Genomic DNA, 24,521 nt, shown 5'->3' on the forward strand with positions numbered 1-24,521 from the left:
TTCCATTTAAATGTGGTGTCTGTTCCTCTATACATGTCTGAAACTGTATTTATATAAATTGAATACCGAGTGCTGTAGACAAAAGGCCCTGGTTGATCCCTTGTTCCTTGACATCTGGAATGCATTAGATACAGTTCCTCACCACCATTTAGTGAACAAAATGAGAGCTTACAAAATATCAGACCTGATTTGAGAGTGAATTCAGAACTACTTAGCAAATAGAATTCAGCACTATGTTCATAGTACAAAATTGACAGATGTAAAGGTAATTTCTTGAGTAGCCCCAAAAGTGTGTTATCAAGCTCTTACTGTTCATAGTATCTATAAATGATCTAATGGATAATATCGGAAGCTTCCTGAGGTGATATCTATCAGAAAGTTGTAATGCGAGCAGGTGATAGCAAAATGAAGGATGAGAGCAGGGGAGAAACGATTGATGCAGTGACTTGTAGTCAGCAGCCATGAATATAAACCAACAAACAGAATGTATTGCATATAAATAGGTTAATTAGACAATCATGATTTGATTACCCTGTTGACGAAATACCGCCAGAAACAGTTACAACCATAAAATACTTAGGAGTAACCATACAAAACTACCTGAAATTGAATGACGACATAAAACTGATTGTAGGAAAAGTCGATGACAGGCAGAGATTTGTTGGAAGAATCTTAACACATTTTGTAGACCAAGCCGAAGCATTGCTCGGGCCACAACTTGGTGTTAGAAAGACCACACCAGAGTATAGGTTTGGCCGCGATTTTCTCAATGTGTCATCCATCCATCTCTCTCTCAAAAACTGGACTTGTTTCATATGAGAACAATGTATGGATGCATCACTACCTACCACTTGACTTGTGCTGCCTTCTGTTGTCAATTTGTGGAATTATTTTGAAAGAAACATTAGCAAATGTAACAGCTGCTGTTGCGAATGGTTTGGCCAATATGAATGCATTGACGGAATTTCGTCCGTGTACAAGTCTGCTTCAGGTACAGTTCAGTAACTCACCTTGCACTTCTTTTTAAGATATATAATCATTATTTTAATGTTTGTAATTTCTCAAAGAACTAAAGTAAATATGAAAAATAAAACCTGAAGCTTGATATTGTTTAATATGTATTACTCTTGAAGATACATAGATTACATATGTGCCAGTAATGCTTTAAATAACAGCATAAATGTCTAGCTTCCTAGGCCTGATGTTCTTGTAAGTGGTCGGTCTCCAAAATGTAATTCCATTATGAAAGAAGTGGCTTCCAAAACATTTACTTGACCAAGTCTTGAGTATTACTCATCAGTCTTGGACCCTCACAAAGTTGAACTAATAGAAGAGGTAGAGAGGCTCCAATTAAGAACAGCATGTTTTGTTACAGAGTCTTCTAGTAAGCGTGGGATATTTACAGGAATGCTCAACAAACCCATGAGGTAGCTGATACAAGAGTCTTTTTGTATCACAGAGAGCTTTACTGTCGAAAGTCTAAAGGCAACCATTCCAAGAAGCCGGGCAAAATATTACTTTCACATATGTCTCTCGAAATAACTAGGAGGAGAAAATTGAAGTTCATTTGGAGTTATATATAAATTCGGTCTTCCAGTGCACTGTCCGTGAATGGAACAAAGAATGTAGAAATGATAATCGTACCAGAAGTTCCCTATGCCACACATCATTAGGTGATTTGCAGGGTATAAATAAAGGAAAGGTAAATGATAGCTGGTGATTCATTGAATGGGTTCTGAGATTGTGTATCTTCTAAGTTATATATAATTTTCATGTACATTGAAGCACCAAAGAAACTGGTATAGGCAGGCGTATTCAAATACAGAGATATGTAAACAGGCAGAGCACAGCGCTGTGGTCAGCAATGCCTATAAGACAACAAGAGTCTGGTGTAGTTGTTAAATCAGTTACTGCTGCTACAATGACAGGTTATCAAGATTTAAGTGAGTTTGAACATGGTGTTACAGTTGGTGCATGAACGATGAGACACAGTATCACCGAGATAGCAAAGAAGTGGGGATTTTCCCATACGACCATTTCATGAGTGTACCATGAATATTAGGAATCTGGTGAAACATTTAACCTCCGGCATTGCTGTGGCCGGAAAAAGATCCTGCAAGAACAGGACCAGTGACGTCTGAAGAGAATCATTCAGTGTGACAGAAGCGTAACCCTTCCGCACATTGCTGCAGATTTCAGTGCTGGGCCGTCAACAAGTGTCAGTGTGCGAACCATTCAACAAAACATAATTGATATGGGCTTTCGGAGCCAAAGGCCCACTCATGTACCCTTAATGACTGCACGACACAAAGCGTTGCGCCTCGCCTGTGCCCCTAAAAATCTGACATTGGTCTGTTGATGACTGGAATCGTGCTGCCTGGACGGACAAGTCTCACTTCAAATTCAGGGCGTCTACGACCCGGGACAACCGGGAGATCCGGGAAAAACCCGGGATTTTTTTCATCTGGGAGAAAACCGGGAAAAACCCGGGATATTTTTAGAATTCCGGGAATTTTTCATTGTTTTAGTTTTCAGTTAAATTTTTGTAATTTTGACTAGTAAGAACCGACACATTAACAAAGGATATTACTGTATCCCGCTACTGCAGAATAATACTTCAACAACAAAACATAAACAAGAGAAAAAAACAAAAATAACTTAAATTGCAAAGGAAATGCGCCATATACAATGACGACACAAGTGCTCATGCAAGCGTCTGCCAATTGAAAATGTGTCAATGGCTTTAGGAAGACTATGCAGTGCTTCATAACAACAAATTGCCTCCAATGAGCGTGAAGTCGCAACTGTTTACATTCGATTTGTTTTAGCAGTTAACGCGCGGGCTCATGTGCATGCGCAGTAGAGTCACGTTTGAGTAGTAGATTCTCCCACTTCTGTCAACAGGAATGTGGCTGTTGGCTGTGCAAGCAGTCGCAGCAAGCAGCTAGATACTTCCGGGAAAAGGGGGCGCCTAATTCATATTCTTGAGGGGGAAAAAGCTTGTTTCACAAAGCACCTAGCATCCAGCGCACATTTGCCTATCAATTAGTCATATGATTTTGAAACGCTTCTCTGTTGGTATTTGAACACATTTTAAGTTGATTTCTGAATGAATCATAAGCTGACTTTTGAATGCATGCATAGTGTACGTGATGTCTCTGTCAGGAGAATCCTCGTCGCATCTAGAAATAAACTTTCCACAGACAAAAGGGGACGGGGCTATACGAGCTGAGTGGAGTAAAGCCGAATGGATGAATGGCAATCGCTATCTGATTATGTGGCTGATTGGGTGTGGGAATGATCAGTGTTGTTATAATTACTAGCGAAATCCATAGATTCGTACTATCAGAATGGAAATAAACGACTGACAGGAATAACAGGTGAGAAAGATTATGTATTATCTTCTCGGTGTGTCCAAGAAAATGAAGTTTTGACAGAAAATGTTTGGCCAGATCGCTACACTAGTAAGGACCAGTAGTACAGTCCCCGGCTACCAGCCGCTTAAGTTCAATTATGAAAGTAACGCGGAAAACGTGTTGTAGGAACACGTAACAACGAATAACCGGAGAATAATTGCAGGATAATTAAACCAGTGAATCTGGCAGGTTTAGTGAAGTAAATCGGCGAACAAATTTTGACAGTGGCAGCAATAGCTACAGAATTGGTGATGACAGGATTGTTTGTTAGAACGAGGACGGAGAAGAAACGAGGACATCACACAAATTATGGAAGAATAAGACGATTCCAAACTTATATAAAAATTTGGTAATACTAGTTTTCGATGTCATGCTAGAGAAGCTGGTGCATAGGAATGAAACGTGAAACTATTTCCTAACGTAAAGCTTTTTGCTTGTAGTAGGCCTAATAGGCATTTGATATTGATACTTATTGGATTATATTCTGTCGTGTTATAAAAATGACCATTTGTGCCAAAACAGTCTCGTTTATTTGGTGTGTTATAAAATTGCTGCCGTATTAAAAAGGCCTATTTTGTTTTATCTAGCAGACAGTGACAAAATAGATGTAATCAGATCGAGAAACCACACCAGTCTTGGGTATTATTTGTATTAATAGCTTTTTCAGTATTAGATAACTACATTTCGATTTTCCATGTAGCAAAACGTTTGACAAACTTTGATGAGGTAAAAGATCCTTTCACAGAAAGGAAAACACACCATGTAAAGCTGTAGCAAGATTAGAGAAAAAAAAAATGCTAGGAGCTAAGGTTTGAAGAAATGTGTAATTTCTTGCTTATCTCTTGTCAGTACTGGTTTTATATATATCCTATATTTAATTGTATGACACACAAAACAGCAAGTTATTAACTAATGGGCAACGAAGAGTTCAGATTTTCCGAAGAGTTCTTGTTCTCTCGATTACAAATAATCCCATCCGCTATTAATTGCGAGTGGTGGGGGTTTTTTTTTTTTTTTTTTTTTTTTTTTTTTTTTTTTTTTTTTTTTTTTTTTTTTTTTTTTTTTAAAAAGAGAGGCAGGCTGCCAAACCGGCCGACTGGGTGCAGGAGAGGCACCACAGGACATTTCAATTTCCACTCTCCTGAATATAGTTTGGACGTGCAGTAGAAAAATGCTTTATGAAGATGCATGGAACTGCACTTGGGCATACTTAAGACCAAATAATTTGTCTTACATTTCCTCGAATACATACGTTTTATGTTTCAGACTTTTCAGAAAGATGTGCGCTACAAGATGAACATATTTTGAAAATTCGATTTTTTTTAGTATTGACCCGGTTCGCAAATGTCGTAGATCCGGGGCTGATGCGCAGAGCAATCTGAGCTATAGTGGGTAGTCTCCACGTGACCCGTGTTTACGTTCAGTGATTTTGCTGTTTCCCCTTCGTTTACTCTCACGTCAGATAAAAACAAAACGGATATCCGTGGCCGGGAGCTATCAAGTGAATTAAAACACATTCACATAATTACTAAAGGCTGAAATATGTCATTAGTATCAGATTTTATTTTATTTCCACCTTTCTGACAGTCAAGTATTAATGTCCTTGTGGAACAATGAAGTTATTTTTGTCTGTTTGCTAAAGAAATTTGACTTTTGCTAATCTTTTCCGCAGAGGAAGTCAATGTATCTGAAATGAAATGTTTAATTCCACAGTACTGGGTAGTTTCAACTGTTCGCTGCATTTCAAGTGCACGTTTTCATTTTCTAGCACGTATGCCATTATGCCATAATAAAGAACCAAACATGATATAATACAGTACTGGTGTTCCAAGAAAATTTACATCCTGAAAACCACACTTAAAAGCTTAATATGGGGTCTACGGTTCTTCATTGGGAATCTGGACATACGAGTGTGCTTTTAAGTATGCACTTTAAATGTGCACATTTTAATATGGTTAACGAAATTCCGATGCTCTTGCAGTATCATCTTTCATTGATGATCTTTTACACGTACGTACATATGGGCTTCCTACGTCGTGATATCTACCCAAGCGCGGTGTCGCCTGTTACCTGAGCTCTCTGGCAACTGCTGAAACGAACCTATTTGTAACAGGTCGCGGGAAAATATTACGATTGGTGGTTTGAAAAGCGTTACTTTCAAAGTAAATATCCTTTTACGTAAGTTGAACTACGTACAAGAATGGACCGTGAATTTATTAAATCACAAAGCGTTTGACTCTCATTTAAAAATCAGGTGTCTGATGACGAGCCATTTAGAAGCATTTCGAACCCTGAAGATCAGACATTTATGTCATTATTAAAAATTTTACAGGCACATTTGTATGATACCTCTTAAAGTGTAACACGCGCAAAAAAGATCAATGGTATATGCGAAAGCTTAGCTTCTCTTGCAGCTTGAGACCAATATTTTATGTGAAAGCTTTGCTTTTCTTGTAACAACACTATGTACATTAATTTAAACTATTAACTTTCCCTGTTTGGCGCGCTACTTAACACTGATGTTGCTATTGGCTGACTACATCATGTGTCCTATGCTCTGAATATCCTCTGTCATCGGCTGGCGAGATCACGTGACATGAGTTACGAACGGCTTACAAAAGCGCATCGAAATCTCGGTTTCAATGGTTCAGAAAGTAACATGCAGTGTTTGGTCGATTTTCTAATGTATGTTTTCGTAATACGAAAATATGCAGCGTACATGTTGCTGCACATCAAAGATATTTCCAAAACGTGTCTTTTTCTCCGAGTTTCGTTTTCTAAAGTGCCGGGAAATTGTACGCCCGTGTACAAAACCATAACCATTCAAAGGAGTGATAGGGGAAAATATACTGTCATCCGGGAGAAAGTGTGTTTTTAACCGGGAAATCCGGGAATTTTTTTTCCTTGTCCATGTAGACACCCTGAAATTGTATCGAGCAGATGGACGTGTACAGTTATGGAGTCAACCTCATGAACCCATGGACCTTGCACGTCAGCAGGGGACTGTTCAAGCTGGTGGAGAGACTAAAATGGTGTTTGACGTGTGCAGTTGGAGTGATATGGGACACTTGATACATCTAGATATGACTGTGACAGGTGACGTGTATGTAAACATCCTGTGTGATCGCCTGCATCCATTGGTGTCTATCGTGCATTCTGATGGACTTGGACAATTCCAGCTGGACAGTGTGACATCCCACATGTCTGAAATTGCTACAGAGTGGCTCCAGGAACACTCTTCTGAGTTTAAATGCTTTCGCTGGCCATCAAACTCCCCAGACATGAACGTTATTGAGCATGTCTGGGATGCCTTGCAACGTGCTGTTCAGAAGAGCTCTCCACTCCCTCATACTCTTACACATTTATGGACAGCCCTGCAGGATTCATGATGTCAATTCCCTCCAGCACTCCTTCCCACATTAGTTGAGTCCATGCCATGTCGTGTTGCAGCACTTCTGCATGCTCGTGGGGGCTCTACACGATATTAGGCTGGTGTACCAGTTTCTTTTTGAGTCAGTCTTTACGGGCTGATTCAAAGCAAGTGATCATAAAAGAAATTCTACTTTTCCTGAGAGCATTAGATAGTTTTTTAGTTTGGATGTAGATTTCTCCATTACCACTTCTTGTCCATGTACTCTTAACTTTTCGTGGCCTGAGTATTTTGTGTAGCAGCTTCCTTTCTTGTTTCTCCAATTCCTCAGTTTCTCCCTGTCTGTTGAAGACTAAACATTCCAGAAAGGCACTTGATCTTTATGATAGTGTTGTAGTGTTGCAGTTAAGTTTTTTTATCTGAAAGTGATTTTTTCATTGTATTTTCTCTTTGTTAACTGATAAACCATTTTCATTTCCTGGGATGTATTTTTGTTTGCTTCTTTATACCATTTGTCCGTGTTATTTCCCCTCAGTACTTAAATTTATTCACGCTGCTGAAGGAAGGAAGGAAGGAAGGTGGAAAGATTGGGATTTAATGTCCCATGGCTGTAAAAGTCATTAGACATGGAGCATAAACTTCGAACTATTCAAGGATAGGGAAGGAAATTCTCTGTGCTCTTTCAAAAGAGCCTTCCTAGCATTTGCAAGGAGTGATGTAAGAAAATCGCAGAAAACCTAAATCAGGCTGGTTGGATGTGGATTTAAACAGTCATCCTCCCAAATGCAAGTCAGTTGAGCTAACCACTGCACCGCCGCGCTCAGTCACCCTCTCTCTGTTGATTCTTACTTATCTTGTGCTTAGAAATTTTGGAGCATTTTTAAAGTATGTTATGAATTCAGTCTTCTCAAAAGAAATTTGTAATCCAGCCTTTTCTGCTGTCGCTTCCAACAGGTTGAGTAGCTCAGTTTTTGTATTAATTGTTTTGGAAAATATTGCTAAATCATTTCAGAGGCTAGGCTACTGAGTTTGATGTTAGAGTTTTTACATCCCAGTCTGATTTCTTGGATTCCTTTTCTCTTTATGTCTAAGATACAGTTCCCTAATTACCTTTTCCAAAATGCAATTGAAGATCACTAGGGAGAGAAGGCCATCATCTTGCTTACACAAATTATTATTTCAAACAGTTCCAAAATTTCTCCATGAAATTTTCTTTTGGACTTTTATTTCTGTCAGTGTTTCTTTGATTAAGCCAAAGTTTTCATTGTCCGTGCCAAATTCTTCTAATGTATTGAAGAGTGTTTCTCTATCTATGGAATCATAGGCTTTCTTGATAAGTGCAAAGGTGATGACAAGAGTTTTGCCTCTTGGACAGTAGCTCCTTATGATTAGTTTCATATTCACAAACTGTTCTACACAGTATTGACCATATCTAACTAAATCCGTTTGGTATTCACCGAACTGATGGTTGAATTGCTACTCCAAATAATTTTGAAGGACATTGGATAGGATTATGTATGTAACAGCTACCAAAGAAGTTCCTCTACACTTGTTGTTCACAACTGTCTTATTTCATTTCTTGTGTAAAGGATGTATGACAGTACATTTCCATTCCTGAGGACATTTTCGTTCTGTCGTTACAACTACAAGAAAATGCATGGTTTTGATTCTTTTTCCTTCCACTTCACTTCCAGCATCATCAGTGGGCTGTAATTAAAGATATTTACAAACTGATTTGTTTTTAAGTTTGAATGTGTTATATATTCAACACAAGATATAAAGAACACATTGGAGCATTGAAATACAGTGCAAGCCATTCAGCATTTGCAAATCACCTAAAACAAGAATACCACATACCAATCATTATTGAAAAAGATATGAACATCGTAAGAATCAGTAAAGCCCGACACCCTCCCTTTCCAAGAAAATTTTCACATACAGAAAGCATTAACACAAAATAAACAGCTGCTCAATGACCAAATAAATAGTGTAACAAGACACTATATAAAATAATTGAGAAAAAATCACTTCTTGCTCGTCACCTTTTCCTTCAACTCACTCTCCATCACACTAATATACATTTATGCCCACTCGTTATTGCTTCTCCCTCCCCCAACTTAATAAAGAAAATCTCCATCATTATTCCTTCCTTACTCGTACATAGTATATAAATACACAGCAACATAAGTAAATGGAACAACACACATACACTTAACTAAAAAAGTATAGGTCAAAGACATCTTAGTGGCAATGTTATGTTGCCAGTACTACAGAACACAATATACACTTAGAAACATAAAAATAAACATTAAACAGTGGTGTGCAAAATAGTGTGCTGTATAAAATGTAAGAAATGCATAGTTCTGCAGAGCGATGAAAAATTAGACTAAAGTATCAGTGTCTAATGAAGAAAAATACCAAAGACGTACTAGCAGACAGAATTTCCTGATGTAGGCGAGAAACCAAGCAGAAATCGCCATTAGTAAAAACCAACACATTGTTAACAAACTGTTTTTTATCTTAAAAACAAATCAAATTATAAATATCTTTAATTACTGTCCGCTGATGATGCTTTACCTCTATAAAGTGAAACGCGTCTGGTGGGGGGGAACATGTTTTCTTGTAGCTGTAATGATGGAACAAACGTGGACTCAGGAATTGTAAATCAACTATGGACAATACGGCCACACAAATGAAGCATTTCTATTCTTTTGGTTTTTCTCTGTTATCCAAATTCCCTCCAGAAGTTTTTTGACATTCCTGTGACAGTTGAATCCTATCCAGAAGTATAGTTATTTTTGAGTTCTTTGATTATAATCTGAATTTCAGTTTTATTTGGTTGTTTTGAATTAAGAAAAAAATCTTCATATTCTACTTTTTAAAAAGATGTCACTGGTGCCTGAGAATTGAAGAGCTTTTTAAAGTACTCTGCTGATAATTCAGTTTTCTTCGTTCTTGATGACTGGTTTGCTGTTTCCTCTTTTAAAACGTTGGCTTGGCAGTTGATACTCTGTTAATTTAGTTTTGGAAGTTTTATAAAAATTTCTTGGGTTGTTTTTCTGGAAGTTGCCTTCAATATCATGTAGAAGAGACTTTTCAAAATCTCTCTTAGCAGAATCCAAAATTTTTTGCCATTCACTTTATTTAGTTTATAAATTCCATATAATCAGCTTCTTTCATTGTAGAAAACCATCTCTCCACACTCTCAATATTTCCTCTATAGTGTCTTCAACGTCTTGATTCCACTGTCTGTGTTTCTTGTTCTTTTCCAGTGGAGCTGTTTCCTTGGCAGTGTCTATTATAAGGGCAGTCTAATGAAAATGAGACAGACTATATTACGAGCATGGTGCAGACATTGGTAGCACAGGTAGGTGTTGTATAGAAGTGCCCACTGTAGGGAATCAAGAAGGAACAGTGCAAACATTCACCAGCGTGGCATTTGTCTGTTAGATTTGTTTCACTTGAGGTTAGTGAGTTGAATGTGTGTCCAACTTCATTACAGAGGCCAGGAAAGAGGAAAAGCATGGGATAATGCTGTTTATGACTGCGGAAGGAGTGTCAGGAAATGAAATTGATGTCCATATGTTTTTGTATGTGGCGAACACAGTACGTCACGCGTGTGTGCATGGGTTAAATGCTTTCAAGAACATTGGGTGTCATTGAAAGACAGCAATTGGCCAGGACAGTCTCATCATGTCATTTTCACTTCTGTCATTGCTGCAGTGGATGCTGCCATCAGAAATGATGGACGACGGACGGTAGAAGACATTCACTTCATTTTGGGCATCAGTTACGATACCACTCATGCCATCATGACAGAGCATCTGAAATTCTGGATAATGTGTGCTCAGTGGGTTCCCCAGCACTTGACGGAGGAGTAGAAGTTCAACAGACTGTTGACAGCACTGCAGTACACAGAATGATATCATAATGAAGAATACCAAGCAAGTTATGACAACCTTTTTTTCTTTGACTACAAATGCCTGCTGTACATTTATTTCCTGTAACATGCGTCCTAGTTAACCCACAGCAATAATGGACACTTTGCAAAAATTGAAGCATGCCATAAAGTCCAAATGCCCAAGAATATTGACTGATAGCGTCATCCTGTTGTAAGATAATGCTTGCCCACAATTTACCAGCGTTGTATAGACTATGCTGTAGAAGTTTCGCTGGGATGCCATTACACATCCTCCATACAGTCCCAATCCCTCCCCATGCTATTTCCATATTTCTTGGAGCCCTGAAGAAAGACGTTCGTGGCTGTCAGTTTGCTTCAGACGCAGGGGTGCGTGCCTGGGTTCCATCATCGTTCTGCAGACAGCTGCAAACAACTTTTTATGAAGACATTGACTGTCTCATTTCACAATGGGATAAATGTATTAACATTTCTGCTGATTACTTGTGAAATAACAAATAGTTTTCTTACTTTTTTCCATCTGTCTTGTTTTCATTTGATTGTACCTTATATTTTGGTGCTAATGCTTTTCTAATCACCAGTTTATAAGTTCTTGAATTTGTTCATAATTTCTCTGCATCAGTCTTAAATATATTATTCCTGTGGCTTCTGGTCTGGCATTGGAATAAATTTTATTTTAATTGTAGGTACATAATGGCCTGTTCCAATGTTTGCTCCTGTCTTCAACTTGATGTTCATTATTTCTTTAATGTTCGTACTTGAAATCGCAGCAGGATCAATTTGGAACTATCGTAAATTTGGATTTGATGATCTCAGAGTTATTTGTGTTCTCTGGATTTTTTTTAAATATATGGACATCAGTTTTAAGTTGAAAGCTTTGCTCAGACTGAGTAATCTTTCACAGTTTCTGCTGGTTCTTTTGTGTGCTGGGCAGTCACAAACGATCTTGGAAAGGGCCTTCTCTTTTCCAATTTGGATGTTAAAATCTCCTAGCAGTATTTTGAAATTTTCATTTGGGATTTTGCATACTTCATTTTCTGAAGTTTCCCAAAAATATTAGTCAGGTTCTAGTTCCTGTTTCCATCTCGTAGTGGTGGAAGAAAAAGTCTTTCTGATGTAGAATAAAAATATTTCACAGATTCTATCACTTTAAAATTGATATCAAATGCTGTTTCTTGATGTGGAATATCTCATTTGTTACTTCTCCCTGAAAGGTGCGATAGTTCTTACATTCCATAGTATTTCCATAGTATTGTCATCTGAACCGTGTTTCCCTTAATACTAAAATATAAAGTCTTTGTTCATTTAAAGCTTTTGGTAGTTTTATTTTTCTAGTTTTAAAAGGGAATTGGAGTTTAATATTCTAATAAAGTAGTTCATTTTGGGTCTGAATTTTGTTGGGTTTTTCTGAATGTTCAGACTCATTCTTGCATCCTGATTTAGTCTTTGCAGAGTCCATAGGCTCAGTTGCATTGCCTAAACCGACAGAGGATTCCCTTTTCAGGACACTTCCTGGAATAGCTCTTTCCTGATAGTTTTTGACCATGCTTTCAAAATTTACTTGAACTTCAAATGGGGTAAATGAATTTCTTCATTTCAGTCATTGGGGTGTCACCTCTCCCCCTGCTATGACAGTGTAGTATTTATGGATTTAGTTTACTATTATTTTATTTATTATTACTATCATTCAGTCAGGTGGTTGTGTCAGCAAAATGAGGTCATTCACCTGGTATTTTTCAGAAAACTTGAAAAAACCATGGCATAGCCAAAACAGCTATACAAATTTGAATTATCTTTACATGAACAGCATCTGTATGTGTCATTTCATTGTAGTGTGTTGCAACTACCATAGATGCATTAAATGGACTGAATGTATTCGTACGAGTAGTTTTGTGTGCTATTCTTGTTGTTCCAATGAATTACAGTCTCATACCTGTGTTAAATGATCCTAATATTACAATAATAGAATGATGTGTGGCTCATAAACACATATAACACATGAGGAAATTTGTCCGTTGTAAATCCATATCAAGTACTGTACACTGATGATGCCGGAAGAATTTAAATAAGGGTTGTGCAATTTATATAAAGTTTATGTGATTATTACAACTGGGATAATGTACAGAAAAACAGTGTTTTGTTAGAAGAACTGCTTTTAAATTTTTTGACAACCTGCTATCACAAGTATATTATATACATGTAACTTCAAATTATGAAAAATGACTATTAGTAATTTGTCAGGTTTGCCACAAGTTCTGTAAATCAGAAAACATCAGGGAATTTCAGAGGTGTCAGGGAAATTTGAACAAAACACTGGAAAAATCTTATTTTTGTCTCAGTAGATGAAATGATTTGTGTACTGAAATGCTGTTGCTGGCTGGGCACAGCTGAGTACATGCGCCACTTCCTACTCCCTCATTCTTACTGCTTCTTCCCTTTCTACCACTCCCTTCAGCTTGCAGTCAGTGCTGCCACCCCTTCTTGCCACTAGCCTAGCAGTTGCCGACAAGAGGCAGGGAGGCATGAGGAATGGTTTCTTTATATCTGATTCTCAGAGGCTGTTGATGCAGTGGCTGGAGATGGTGGTCATGTGTGAAAGAGTTGTGTCTGAGTGATTGCGTGAATGTGTATGTATGCTCTCGTTTTCTGGCAAAGGCTATGGCCAAAAATTTAGTTGTGAGAGTGCGATTGTCTTTTCTACGTGCTTGTCTGTGGCTCAGTGATCATTTTTACACGTGAATAGCTGGCCAGATGAATGGATTTCCACAACAGACCAAAACCACAGACCATTTCTGCAGGCATCTCCAATGGAATCCCATCATTTCCCACTAATGTACAAGCCCTGCCCACCGGATCTAGTCTCACCGATCTGCCCGCAGGCAGGGTCTGTTTGTGTGTGGCATAATGCAGTGGATTTTCGTGGTTTATCCAAGGTCCCAGGACTGTGGTGCTCCTCGGCAGGCCAGAGGCCATGGGCAATGGATTTCAGGAATTGTGACTGTCTTACCGCAAGTATGGATGATAAGAAGAAGAAAATTGTGGCAGTTGTTGACGGTTTGTGCACTGTGTACTCATATATTTCCTGAAAGAAAAATCTCACAATATGTGTAAAATACTAGACATAAAACAGTAGCTAATAACCGACAATAACGAATAGAGTAGAACCAACAGTTTATTGCTGGTCACCTATAGTGTTGGTTTACACAACTCTTCCCTGCCTTACACACGTCTTTCAAGAGGCCTACTTTTTTCTGAGCTGATTTATGAAATCAGTGAAGATATTTTAAATCTGCCTTGCAACTCCATGAAATACATATTTTTGTCACCAAATGTGTTTTGTTTTATTGAAATAAAATAACAACAGTGGTCTAATGAAACACATACCATTTGGCTTGTTTTCTCCACCTAAAAACAGTTCGTTACAAAAGATGTTGATGTTAATACTTGAGATTTTTGCGGACATGGGGAAGAAATACAGAAGTCCTTACATTTTTTGTCAACTTGTGACTTTACTTATCCTTAAGATCTCAAAATTTGTTAGAGAAAAATCCTAAAACTTGTCTGGAAATCAGGGAATTTCACTAGGGGAAACGTGTGGCAACAATATTTAGGCATGTACAGAAACTTACAAACATTGTTTTCCTGTAAAGTATTGAAGAAGAAATTGTAAAAGAATAAAATGATGCTAATATGAAGTACCCTCCTTGAGTCACCGTGTGTGGTTTGTGAAGTATTCTGTAGATGCAACTAGAAATCTAACTTTATTTTTCCAATGGAAAGACTGTTAACTTGTAAGGAGGAGGAAATTTCGAATACGTTCAACCATATTAATTTAGCTGCTTCTGGATGTACCTAATCCACTTCGTACAAATACTGAGATGATGCTTTCAGCAAATCTATGGTCAGTTTCTTTCACTATGTTTATCCTTTACCCTCTGGGGGCTAACAACTCATTTGTATGTACATGGCAAGCACAGGGCTATTTCAGCACCTGCTTCCTTTCTGGTGCTGCAGTCTCCTCTCTCTGACTGTCGTACTTCTCATACTCTCTGTTTTCTTTCATTTACATCTTTATACATTTGTTTTCCATCAGTTTTTTTGTGGTTGGAGACATTTTTGGCCTCGTTTTGGATTTGACCACCATGTTTCTAAATATCTTCCAGTAGTATGGTCAGATCAGAGAAGAACATGTTAAACAGCTCAAACTGCCTACTGCGTAAAAGATACTATGTGCGCAATAGCTGTGTAAACTCGAATATGTACATACAAGCCAGCACTGTAACCAGCCTGATGTCATGGGATCATTATGTGCCCACTTCAAAGAGTCACATGAAAACATAGGGATCACATTTTCATTGCTGAGCTTCTAGCTCGCCATACATGTGAAGGAGGTGCACATCATCTTGGGGCACCCAGCAGTGGCCATTGTCCCAAATGACCTCCATTACGGTTCGGTGGTGACCCTGGGGAGAGCCCTTGATTGGAGTAGATAGCATCAGGGCAGACATTTTGCACATGGAACACGTCAAACACAACCAGCATAAAGGCCCTACTGCTCTGGCTCTCCCAGCAGATAGGTATAGACAGTTCAGTGCATACAATTAAAATACAGCTACTTTCCTACCCAGGCTATCTCATGTTAAGGAGGACAAACCAGAAATCTGGAAATGAAATGCCCACATCTCGTGGTCGTGCGGTAGCGTTCTCGCTTCCCACGCCCGGGTTCCCGGGTTCGATTCCCACCGGGGTCAGGGATTTTCTCTGCCTCGTGATGGCTGGGTGTTGTGTGCTGTCCTTAGGTTAGTTAGGTTTAAGTAGTTCTAAGTTCTAGGGGACTGATGACCATAGATGTTGAGTCCCATAATGCTCAGAGCCATTTGAACCATTTTTTGGAAATGAAACAATTTATTAAATACTTGATGTGTACTAGAATAGATATATGTATTTGTACAATGACAAAACTGTTATTTTTCATGTAGCAAATACGAGATAAATTTGGAGAAGAGGAGCTATTAGAAGATGACTTCCTGAAGGTCATCTTTGCGAATATTGCCTTTATGTGTAAATTGTATGGCACACTGTCCTAGGAAAAGAAAATCCAATAATATAAAAGACAGACAGCCTGTCGTGCAGTAAGGCAATAAAAAAATGAGAATGTATGCATCTAGTCGATGTGATCACAAATTATCACAGCCATCACTCCCACATACCTCGTACCTCAACTTTTTCAAAAACAAATATACCATCTGCTAGAAACAATGGACATCCAACCAAAATGAAAAATTATTTGCAAGAAATATCTCCACCCCTTGTAACTTCCAGTCTTACAGAGCCAGCTGGAGCCTCCCAGGGGATTTCACAGGAGACACTTCATATATATTTGACAGCACGGGAGAGGAAAACTCACTTCACAGCCACATCCTCCCAAAATGTATCAGACTGCTGAGTACCCAGTATTGCCTGGGTATATTTTGTTTTTATTCCAGTCTCCTCCACCTCTCTCTCTTTGTCCATCTCTTTCACCCTCTTTCTCTGTTCACCTCCTCCAAATCCCATCCCCTCTGTCCATATGCTCCTGCCCTCTCTCTCGCTGCCTATCAGCTTCTCCATCCCTTTTTCCAGCATCTCCAGCCTTCTGTCTCTCCACCACGTTGTCCCCTCTGTGTTCTCCACCACGTCGTCCCCTCTGTGTTCTCCACCACGTCGTCCCCTCTGTCTCCCCCCTCCTGCCTCGCTCCCTCTGTCTAGCCCCCCCCCTCTGTCTAGCACCCCCCCGTTGTCTAGCCCCCCCTCTGTCTAGCACCCCCCCCTTTGTCTAGCCCCCCCCAGACCGATGACTTTGCTGTTTGGTCTCTTCCCCCAAATCAACCCAATCTCCCCCCATGCCTCGTCCCCTCTGTCCCCCCATGCCTCGTCCCCTCTGTCCCCCCATGCCTCGTCCCCTCTGTCCCCCCATGCCTCGTCCCCTCTGTCCCCCCATGCCTCGTCCCCTCTGTCCCCCCATGCCTCGTCCCCTCTGTCCCCCCATGCCTCGTCCCCTCTGTCCCCCCATGCCTCGTCCCCTCTGTCCCCCCATGCCTCGTCCCCTCTGTCCCCCCATGCCTCGTCCCCTCTGTCCCCCCATGCCTCGTCCCCTCTGTCCCCCCATGCCTCGTCCCCTCTGTCCCCCCATGCCTCGTCCCCTCTGTCCCCCCATGCCTCGTCCCCTCTGTCCCCCCATGCCTCGTCCCCTCTGTCCCCCCATGCCTCGTCCCCTCTGTCCCCCCATGCCTCGTCCCCTCTGTCCCCCCATGCCTCGTCCCCTCTGTCCCCCCATGCCTCGTCCCCTCTGTCCCCCCATGCCTCGTCCCCTCTGTCCCCCCATGCCTCGTCCCCTCTGTCCCCCCATGCCTCGTCCCCTCTGTCCCCCCATGCCTCGTCCCCTCTGTCCCCCCATGCCTCGTCCCCTCTGTCCCCCCATGCCTCGTCCCCTCTGTCCCCCCATGCCTCGTCCCCTCTGTCCCCCCATGCCTCGTCCCCTCTGTCCCCCCATGCCTCGTCCCCTCTGTCCCCCCATGCCTCGTCCCCTCTGTCCCCCCATGCCTCGTCCCCTCTGTCCCCCCATGCCTCGTCCCCTCTGTCCCCCCATGCCTCGTCCCCTCTGTCCCCCCATGCCTCGTCCCCTCTGTCCCCCCATGCCTCGTCCCCTCTGTCCCCCCATGCCTCGTCCCCTCTGTCCCCCCATGCCTCGTCCCCTCTGTCCCCCCATGCCTCGTCCCCTCTGTCCCCCCATGCCTCGTCCCCTCTGTCCCCCCATGCCTCGTCCCCTCTGTCCCCCCATGCCTCGTCCCCTCTGTCCCCCCATGCCTCGTCCCCTCTGTCCCCCCATGCCTCGTCCCCTCTGTCCCCCCATGCCTCGTCCCCTCTGTCCCCCCATGCCTCGTCCCCTCTGTCCCCCCATGCCTCGTCCCCTCTGTCCCCCCATGCCTCGTCCCCTCTGTCCCCCCATGCCTCGTCCCCTCTGTCCCCCCATGCCTCGTCCCCTCTGTCCCCCCATGCCTCGTCCCCTCTGTCCCCCCATGCCTCGTCCCCTCTGTCCCCCCATGCCTCGTCCCCTCTGTCCCCCCATGCCTCGTCCCCTCTGTCCCCCCATGCCTCGTCCCCTCTGTCCCCCCATGCCTCGTCCCCTCTGTCCCCCCATGCCTCGTCCCCTCTGTCCCCCCATGCCTCGTCCCCTCTGTCCCCCCATGCCTCGTCCCCTCTGTCCCCCCATGCCTCGTCCCCTCTGTCCCCCCATGCCTCGTCCCCTCTGTCCCCCCATGCCTCGTCCCCTCTGTCCCCCCATGCCTCGTCCCCTCTGTCCCCCCATGCCTCGTCCCCTCTGTCCCCCCATGCCTCGTCCCCTCTGTCCCCCCATGCCTCGTCCCCTCTGTCCCCCCATGCCTCGTCCCCTCTGTCCCCCCATGCCTCGTCCCCTCTGTCCCCCCATGCCTCGTCCCCTCTGTCCCCCCCATGCCTCGTCCCCTCTGTCCCCCCCATGCCTCGTCCCCTCCGTCCCCCCCATGCCTCGTCCCCTCCGTCCCCCCCCATGCCTCGTCCCCTCCGTCCCCCCCATGCCTCGTCCCCTCCGTCCCCCCCATGCCTCGTCCCCTCCGTCCCCCCCATGCCTCGTCCCCTCCGTCCCCCCCATGCCTCGTCCCCTCCGTCCCCCCCATGCCTCCTCCCCTCCGTCCCCCCCATGCCTCCTCCCCTCCGTCCCCCCCATGCCTCGTCCCCTCCGTCCCCCCCATGCCTCGTCCCCTCTGTCCCCCCCCATGCCTCGTCCCCTCTGTCCCCCCCATGCCTCGTCCCCTCTGTCCCCCCCCATGCCTCGTCCCCTCTGTCCCCCCCCATGCCTCGTCCCCTCTGTCCCCCCCCATGCCTCGCCCCCTCTGTCCCCCCCATGCCTCGCCCCCTCTGTCCCCCCCATGCCTCGCCCCCTCTGTCCCCTCCCATGCCTCGCCCCCTCTGTCCCCCCCCATGCCTCGCCCCCTCTGTCCCCCCCATGCCTCGCCCCCTCTGTCCCCCCCCATGCCTCGCCCCCTCTGTCCCCCCCCATGCCTCGCCCCCTCTGTCTCCCTCCCCCCCGGCCACCGCCACCTCGTCCCCTTCCCCCCCCTGCCGCCTCGTCCCCTCTGTCTTCCTCCCCCCCCCGCCGCCGCCTCGTCCCCTCTGTCTCCCCTCCCCTTGCCTCCTCCACCTTGTGGTTAATGTGCTTGATTATGCAGTATTGTGTAATTAAATGCAGATGTGCTGTATCAAGTGAAATTTTTGTTCTGTGTGTTACAGTTGGCAACTCATCTCTGGCACAGGAAGTCTGCGTGGATCGGCAACATCCACAGTTGATACTTCATCTCTTCTGGCGGCACCACAAACAGGAAACCAACCACCATTGTAAGCAAGACTGTCCTTAAAAGAACATTACTCATCATGAAAGTACACTATTGTTTGTGAAATTTTCAACACCATGAAGGAAGAATCATGTAATAAAGTCGAATATGTAAGTGTGTGTGTGGTTGGTGGGGGGGGTCACGTGCTTTGAGTTAAGAAGATAGCTTATTGGAACCATCAGTAAAAGAACCATGTGATGGGATCACACGTATATCTGGTTATTGCACCTGGTTTCCTATTGTTCACTGTTATCATCTGTGTGTTACTAGTTATCAGCAATGGAAATGAAAATGTGTTACACAAGGGCTATCCACAAAGTACATTACGTTTTGGAATTAAAAATAAATAAAGTATTGGAAATTTTTTTTATTATATACAGATGAAAGCCACACTTAAATACTACTTTTCTACATAGTTGCCATTTAAATTAAGGCACTTATCGTAGTGATGGACGAGCTTGGAAATTCCTTCGTTGTAAAATTCGGCCGCCTGCGCCTTCAACCACGTGGTTACCTCTTCTTGAAGCTGTGCGTCGTCATCAAAACGCTGCATAGCCAACGACTTCTTCATTGCTGGGAATAAGTGGAAGTCGCTCGGTGCCAGGTCGGGACTGTACAGCGTATGAGGAAACAACTCCCACTTAAAAGATTCGAGAACTTCACGAGTGGCATTTGCCGTGTGGGCCCAGGCGTTGTCGTGAATCAGCAAGATCTTTGAGCCCAACTTTCCCCTGCGCTTGTTTTGTATTGCTCTTCTGAGGTTGTGCAGAGTTTGGCAATACCTTTTAAGAGTTTATTGTAGTGCCTCTTTCCAGGAAATCCACAAAAATCACACCTTTTTTGTCCCAAAAGACAGTCGCCATCGCCTTCCTTGCCTACATTGTCTGCATACATTTCTTGGGTTTTTGGGGGGAATTTGTGTGCCCCCACTGCATTGACTGCAATTTTGTCTCGCAGTTCACATGCTTAACCCATGTTTTGTCACCAGTAACGATGCGATCGAGTAATGAGTCGCCATCTTTCTCGTAAGCGTCCAAAAACGTTACGCTGCAGCCATTCGCTGATTTTTGTGAATCTCTGTCAAGATTTTTGGTATCCATCTTGCACAAAACTTGTGGTAACCAAGCTTTTCGGTGATGATTTCGTGCAACAAACTTTGTGAAATTTGTGGAAAACTCATAGAGAGTTCCGTTGTTGTGAAATTACGGTTTTCAAGGACCGCGGCATCGACTTTTTCGACGAGTTCGGCAGTCACTATGCTGGGTCTTCCACTTTGTTCTTCGTCGTGAACGTTAGTTCGGCCATTTTAAATTTTATGACCCATTGACGCACTCCACCTTCAGTGATTGTTGTCCCCATACACTTCACAAAGCTGCCGATAGATTTCTATCGGTGTACAGTTTTTTGCAGTCAGAAACCTTATTACAGCACACACTTCACACTTCGCGGCATTTTCAATTAACGCTGTCATTTCAAACTGTCACATTAAGTCAACGAGTACAGCACGAACCTCTCACTAGCACGGCAGGGTGCCGACTGAGCGGCAGAATGCCATGACACCAAGATGGCCGCGCTAGCCTCGCCCCTAACGGACACAAACGAAAACGTAATGTACTTTGTGGATAGCCCTCGTAGTTCAAAGATACACAAAATTTATATAAAAGTAATTGATACAAAGTTTCTAGAATAATCCACTGTTTGGTTATAGATTTGTGCTGAATCCACAAATGTTGAATTAAAAGTATTATCAAAGAGTGAGTCTCACTTGGATCCTTTGTGACAGTTGTGAGTAATTGCTGCAATGCGCTGAGCAAAATGTAGGCTGCAATATTGCACCTCCTCCTGAGAAAACAAAAGATCTCTTCAATGCTAATTACAACACCATGGATCTGAATCTCATCGAAGGTCTTATATCAGCAGTGCTCATTTGTCTTCACATTCCAGATATGATCTCTGATAGCACCTTCTGGATGAGACAAAGATGGTCATGATCAGTTCCTCAAAACAGTAACATTGTGTCAGGAAAAGAACAAAGATGAGATTCCTGTGTTTTCGTCATCTTAATGTAGGATCATATTCTTTTATTTCATGTGTGTCAACAGTTTATTAATTTTTCTGATAATATGAGTTTCCTCATAGGCAAAAAAATATTGGCATGACATTATCAGATTCGTGTTTGGAATTATAATGCCCTTTTTTTTAATGCTCTATCATCTGTAATGATCTCATTGTTGACAGTGTATTACCCAAAGTCTTCCTTTCTTTCTATTTGTTTGCATCCTAGGTCCTTATAAAAGCCAATGGTTTCTTTTTAGCCATGCCATGTTATTACTCTGTCATCACGTTGAAATAGGGTTGGGGTACCCACTGCATTTTGGTCTCTCAGCCATTCAGCAAGAAGACAAAACTGTTGTCATATTTAGATGTGATGGCCACAAAATTTCGTCATGAGCAATATTATATTTCAGTCTCTGCTCAACATCATCATACTTTGGGACTATGCTTGTCAATGTCCCATCAAAACCTGCTTTCAAACAATGTATGTGGCAAATGTTGTAATAAAAAAAAATACCTCTGATCATAATGACTGAAAAACTTTCCCATGGTTGGATATAACTGTTACGTGGTGCTCTGAGCTTCAAATTCGTGTCTTCCTCAATGGACTTGGTGATGTATAAAGATTCAGCAGTTGTTACAGCTGTGGTGACAGTGGAACACTCAGTTCCAATATGATGTTCCATGAAGACGATTATAATTTAGTGGACTAGAACCACTGTAGTTACAGATGTTTCTAGTGTTCCAGGGTACCTGAGACACATGATTTTCTCTCTGGCAAACCCTCCATTGGCTTATGTTCTGCCTGATGGCTCCATAGAAATTTGGTCAATGATACCTGCAGATTATTGTAATAAGATTCTTCAGGAATCACAGCCGAACAAATGTTGTAGTGTGGTGGGAAAAAACCACAGGATGGTTAGTTGTGGCTGACCATGGATGACAAGTATCCATTCCTTACACATTGTATCATTATTCCTTCTATGGTATTAATCAGAGTTCGCCTTCAGTGGCATTTTCCACTGACTGCACTGCACTGTCTTCAACAGTTTTGGGTATTGCATTTCTTTGCAACTGGAATCTGTTTATGCAGCAGTGATTGCGGTATCAACCATTCCAAGGCATTCCTTTGAGATCTATAAAATAAAAAATCAGCAGCCTTGTATTTATGGCTGTTTTTGTAGGCCATTGTTACATCACATTCCAGAAGTCCTAGAGCCCATCGTTCAAGTGTCCTTATGGATCCTTCAGGCTTCTTAGTCGACAGAAATAGTGGTGATCCTTTAAAAATGTTGAAAAATTTGTCAGATAAATGGGATTGTAACTTACTTATTTTCCAAACGACTACAAGGTACTCATTCTTGGCCATAGAGTGGTGTCCTGAGATTTGGGGAGTTCCTTGGGTACATATACAGTCACTTTTTTAGTATTTTACTGAATTTGTACTATAATTGCGTTAATCCTGTAACTTCTAGTATCAGTGTATGACAATGTCTCAAAGGATCCTTTTTGCTTTTTAAAAATGTGAAGTTTTTCTGCAATAATTCTAGTGGTCATGCCTTGGTATATGAAGAGCCTGTCACAGAATCTGGTTCCAAGAAAGCTGTCCCTCTCACAAATCAGTTGGGAAATAGGAATCTCGGTTATGACTTATTTTTCCCAGATTAAGATACATTCCATCTCCACTAAATAGGTGTCCCAACACTTTGTCTTTTACTAATGTAGTACTGTAAGAGATTATGACAAAGACTTCAAAGCGTTAGCTGAAGTTACAAGGTTTTTATGTACTTTTACTGCAAACAGTTTAGCTGTTTAGTGATGGAAAAATCAATTACGACTTGTAAGTAACAATAGAAAGGATTTTTGTGAATGCTGATAGTGGAAGCCTTGCAAAAGTTGATGCATTTATGCTTCACTCATTTAGAGCAGGGATATGTACAACGATGGACATTCTTTTCCCTGCTTCCTGCAACATCATTAGACTCACTCAAAACTAAGGAATTGTAGAACTTTTGAAATGGGTCTATATATTATAACTAGATTGTCAACTATCAGTCATGAGCTAGGATGCAAAGCACAAATTATTCTTAGTAAAACGTGGTGCTCGTTGCCTGTGCAGAAGCCACTCGGCAGAGATAGTGCATCAATTAGGTGTTCCATGGCACAACGGACAGTGCATTCAACTGTAGGGCAAGAGGTCCCAAGTTCGAATCCTGGTATGGTCAAATATTTTTAAAAGTTTTACACGAAATATGAAAGTAGTGTTAGCAAGAATTGATTTTAGCAGTTTTGTCGATTGTGGTATGTATTATTCATAGCTTCACGTTAGACTAAGTGTGAGAAACAGGCGACAGAGGATAAATGCATTTACTTTGTGAACAAACAATTCACTTTTTCATAAGACATTGCTATTAGTGCAAATGCAAACATGTGTCCACAATACAACGAGGTGTAGGTCGATGAGGTTATACAGTGAGATACGAAGCTTGTGCAACATTCATGTGACGCAAATGTAAGGGCTGTGATGTTTGTGAGTGTAAACTAACATTAGCGTCTGAAGCAGACTTACTTCATGTAAGATGATGAAACTGGAAAAGTTTAAACAATAAGGGTCCTAATTAGACAGTGCAACGTTAAAAAGGTAGTTTCTAATATATTAAAAACTGTGTGGTCACATTAACTAGACAACATCTTTTTGAACGCGATGTTTGTGAACAATGATAGCAAAAGTAAGTGCATGAAAGCAACAAGGAAAACTGAATATTATTCTGTTTCTGATCGGTGTGGTGAAGTTTTGTGATTGTGATTCTGTTTTCATATGAGAGGACTGTTTACTCATTTTACAAATGAGTTAAAATGTTCTTTCAGCTTTGATTCAGACCAGCAACCTAAGTTAGTGAACTTGTGTGTTGATGTGCTGTCAATTTGCCATTGCAGTGCAACCACATTTTACACATCTTATTCTCTGGAACACTCAAAAACAACTTTTCATGAGTTTATGTAGATGTAATTTTACAATATTTGCGAAATCATTCCGCACTCACCTTCTTCACCTGATCTTGTGCCTTCTGATTTTCAGCTTTTCCTCTCTCTATCAGACAACCATCAAGGAACTTTCTTTACGAATAAAAATGTGCTCTGAACATGGCTCAATGAGTTATTCATCTCAGAACCACCTAATTTCTAGTCACAAAATCAAAAGTTACTTCAGTATTGGCAGACTGTTGTAATTGGCAAAGGGGACACTATTATTGATGACTAAAGTCTCTGTTATGTGTGTCTGTTGTGTTTATAAGACTTACGAAAAACACTAGGAACTTATGAACCAACCTAATACATTAGTGATTAATCAG

The 24,521-nt window shown here is 42.0% G+C and overlaps 1 protein-coding gene across 1 annotated transcript in view; it reads left to right on the top strand.

Annotated features, from left to right (window-relative positions):
- Positions 1-24,521, top strand: part of LOC126183230 (myotubularin-related protein 14) — a 175,422-nt gene that overhangs the window by 109,415 nt on the left and 41,486 nt on the right. The window contains exon 8 of the mRNA XM_049925014.1: positions 19,013-19,117. Within this exon, the coding sequence (XP_049780971.1) occupies positions 19,013-19,117 (105 nt within the window). The remainder of the gene's footprint in view (positions 1-19,012; positions 19,118-24,521) is intronic.

This window comes from Schistocerca cancellata, chromosome 4, assembly GCF_023864275.1.
Source record: "Schistocerca cancellata isolate TAMUIC-IGC-003103 chromosome 4, iqSchCanc2.1, whole genome shotgun sequence".
In the NCBI taxonomy this organism is placed as follows: Eukaryota; Metazoa; Arthropoda; class Insecta; order Orthoptera; family Acrididae; genus Schistocerca; species Schistocerca cancellata.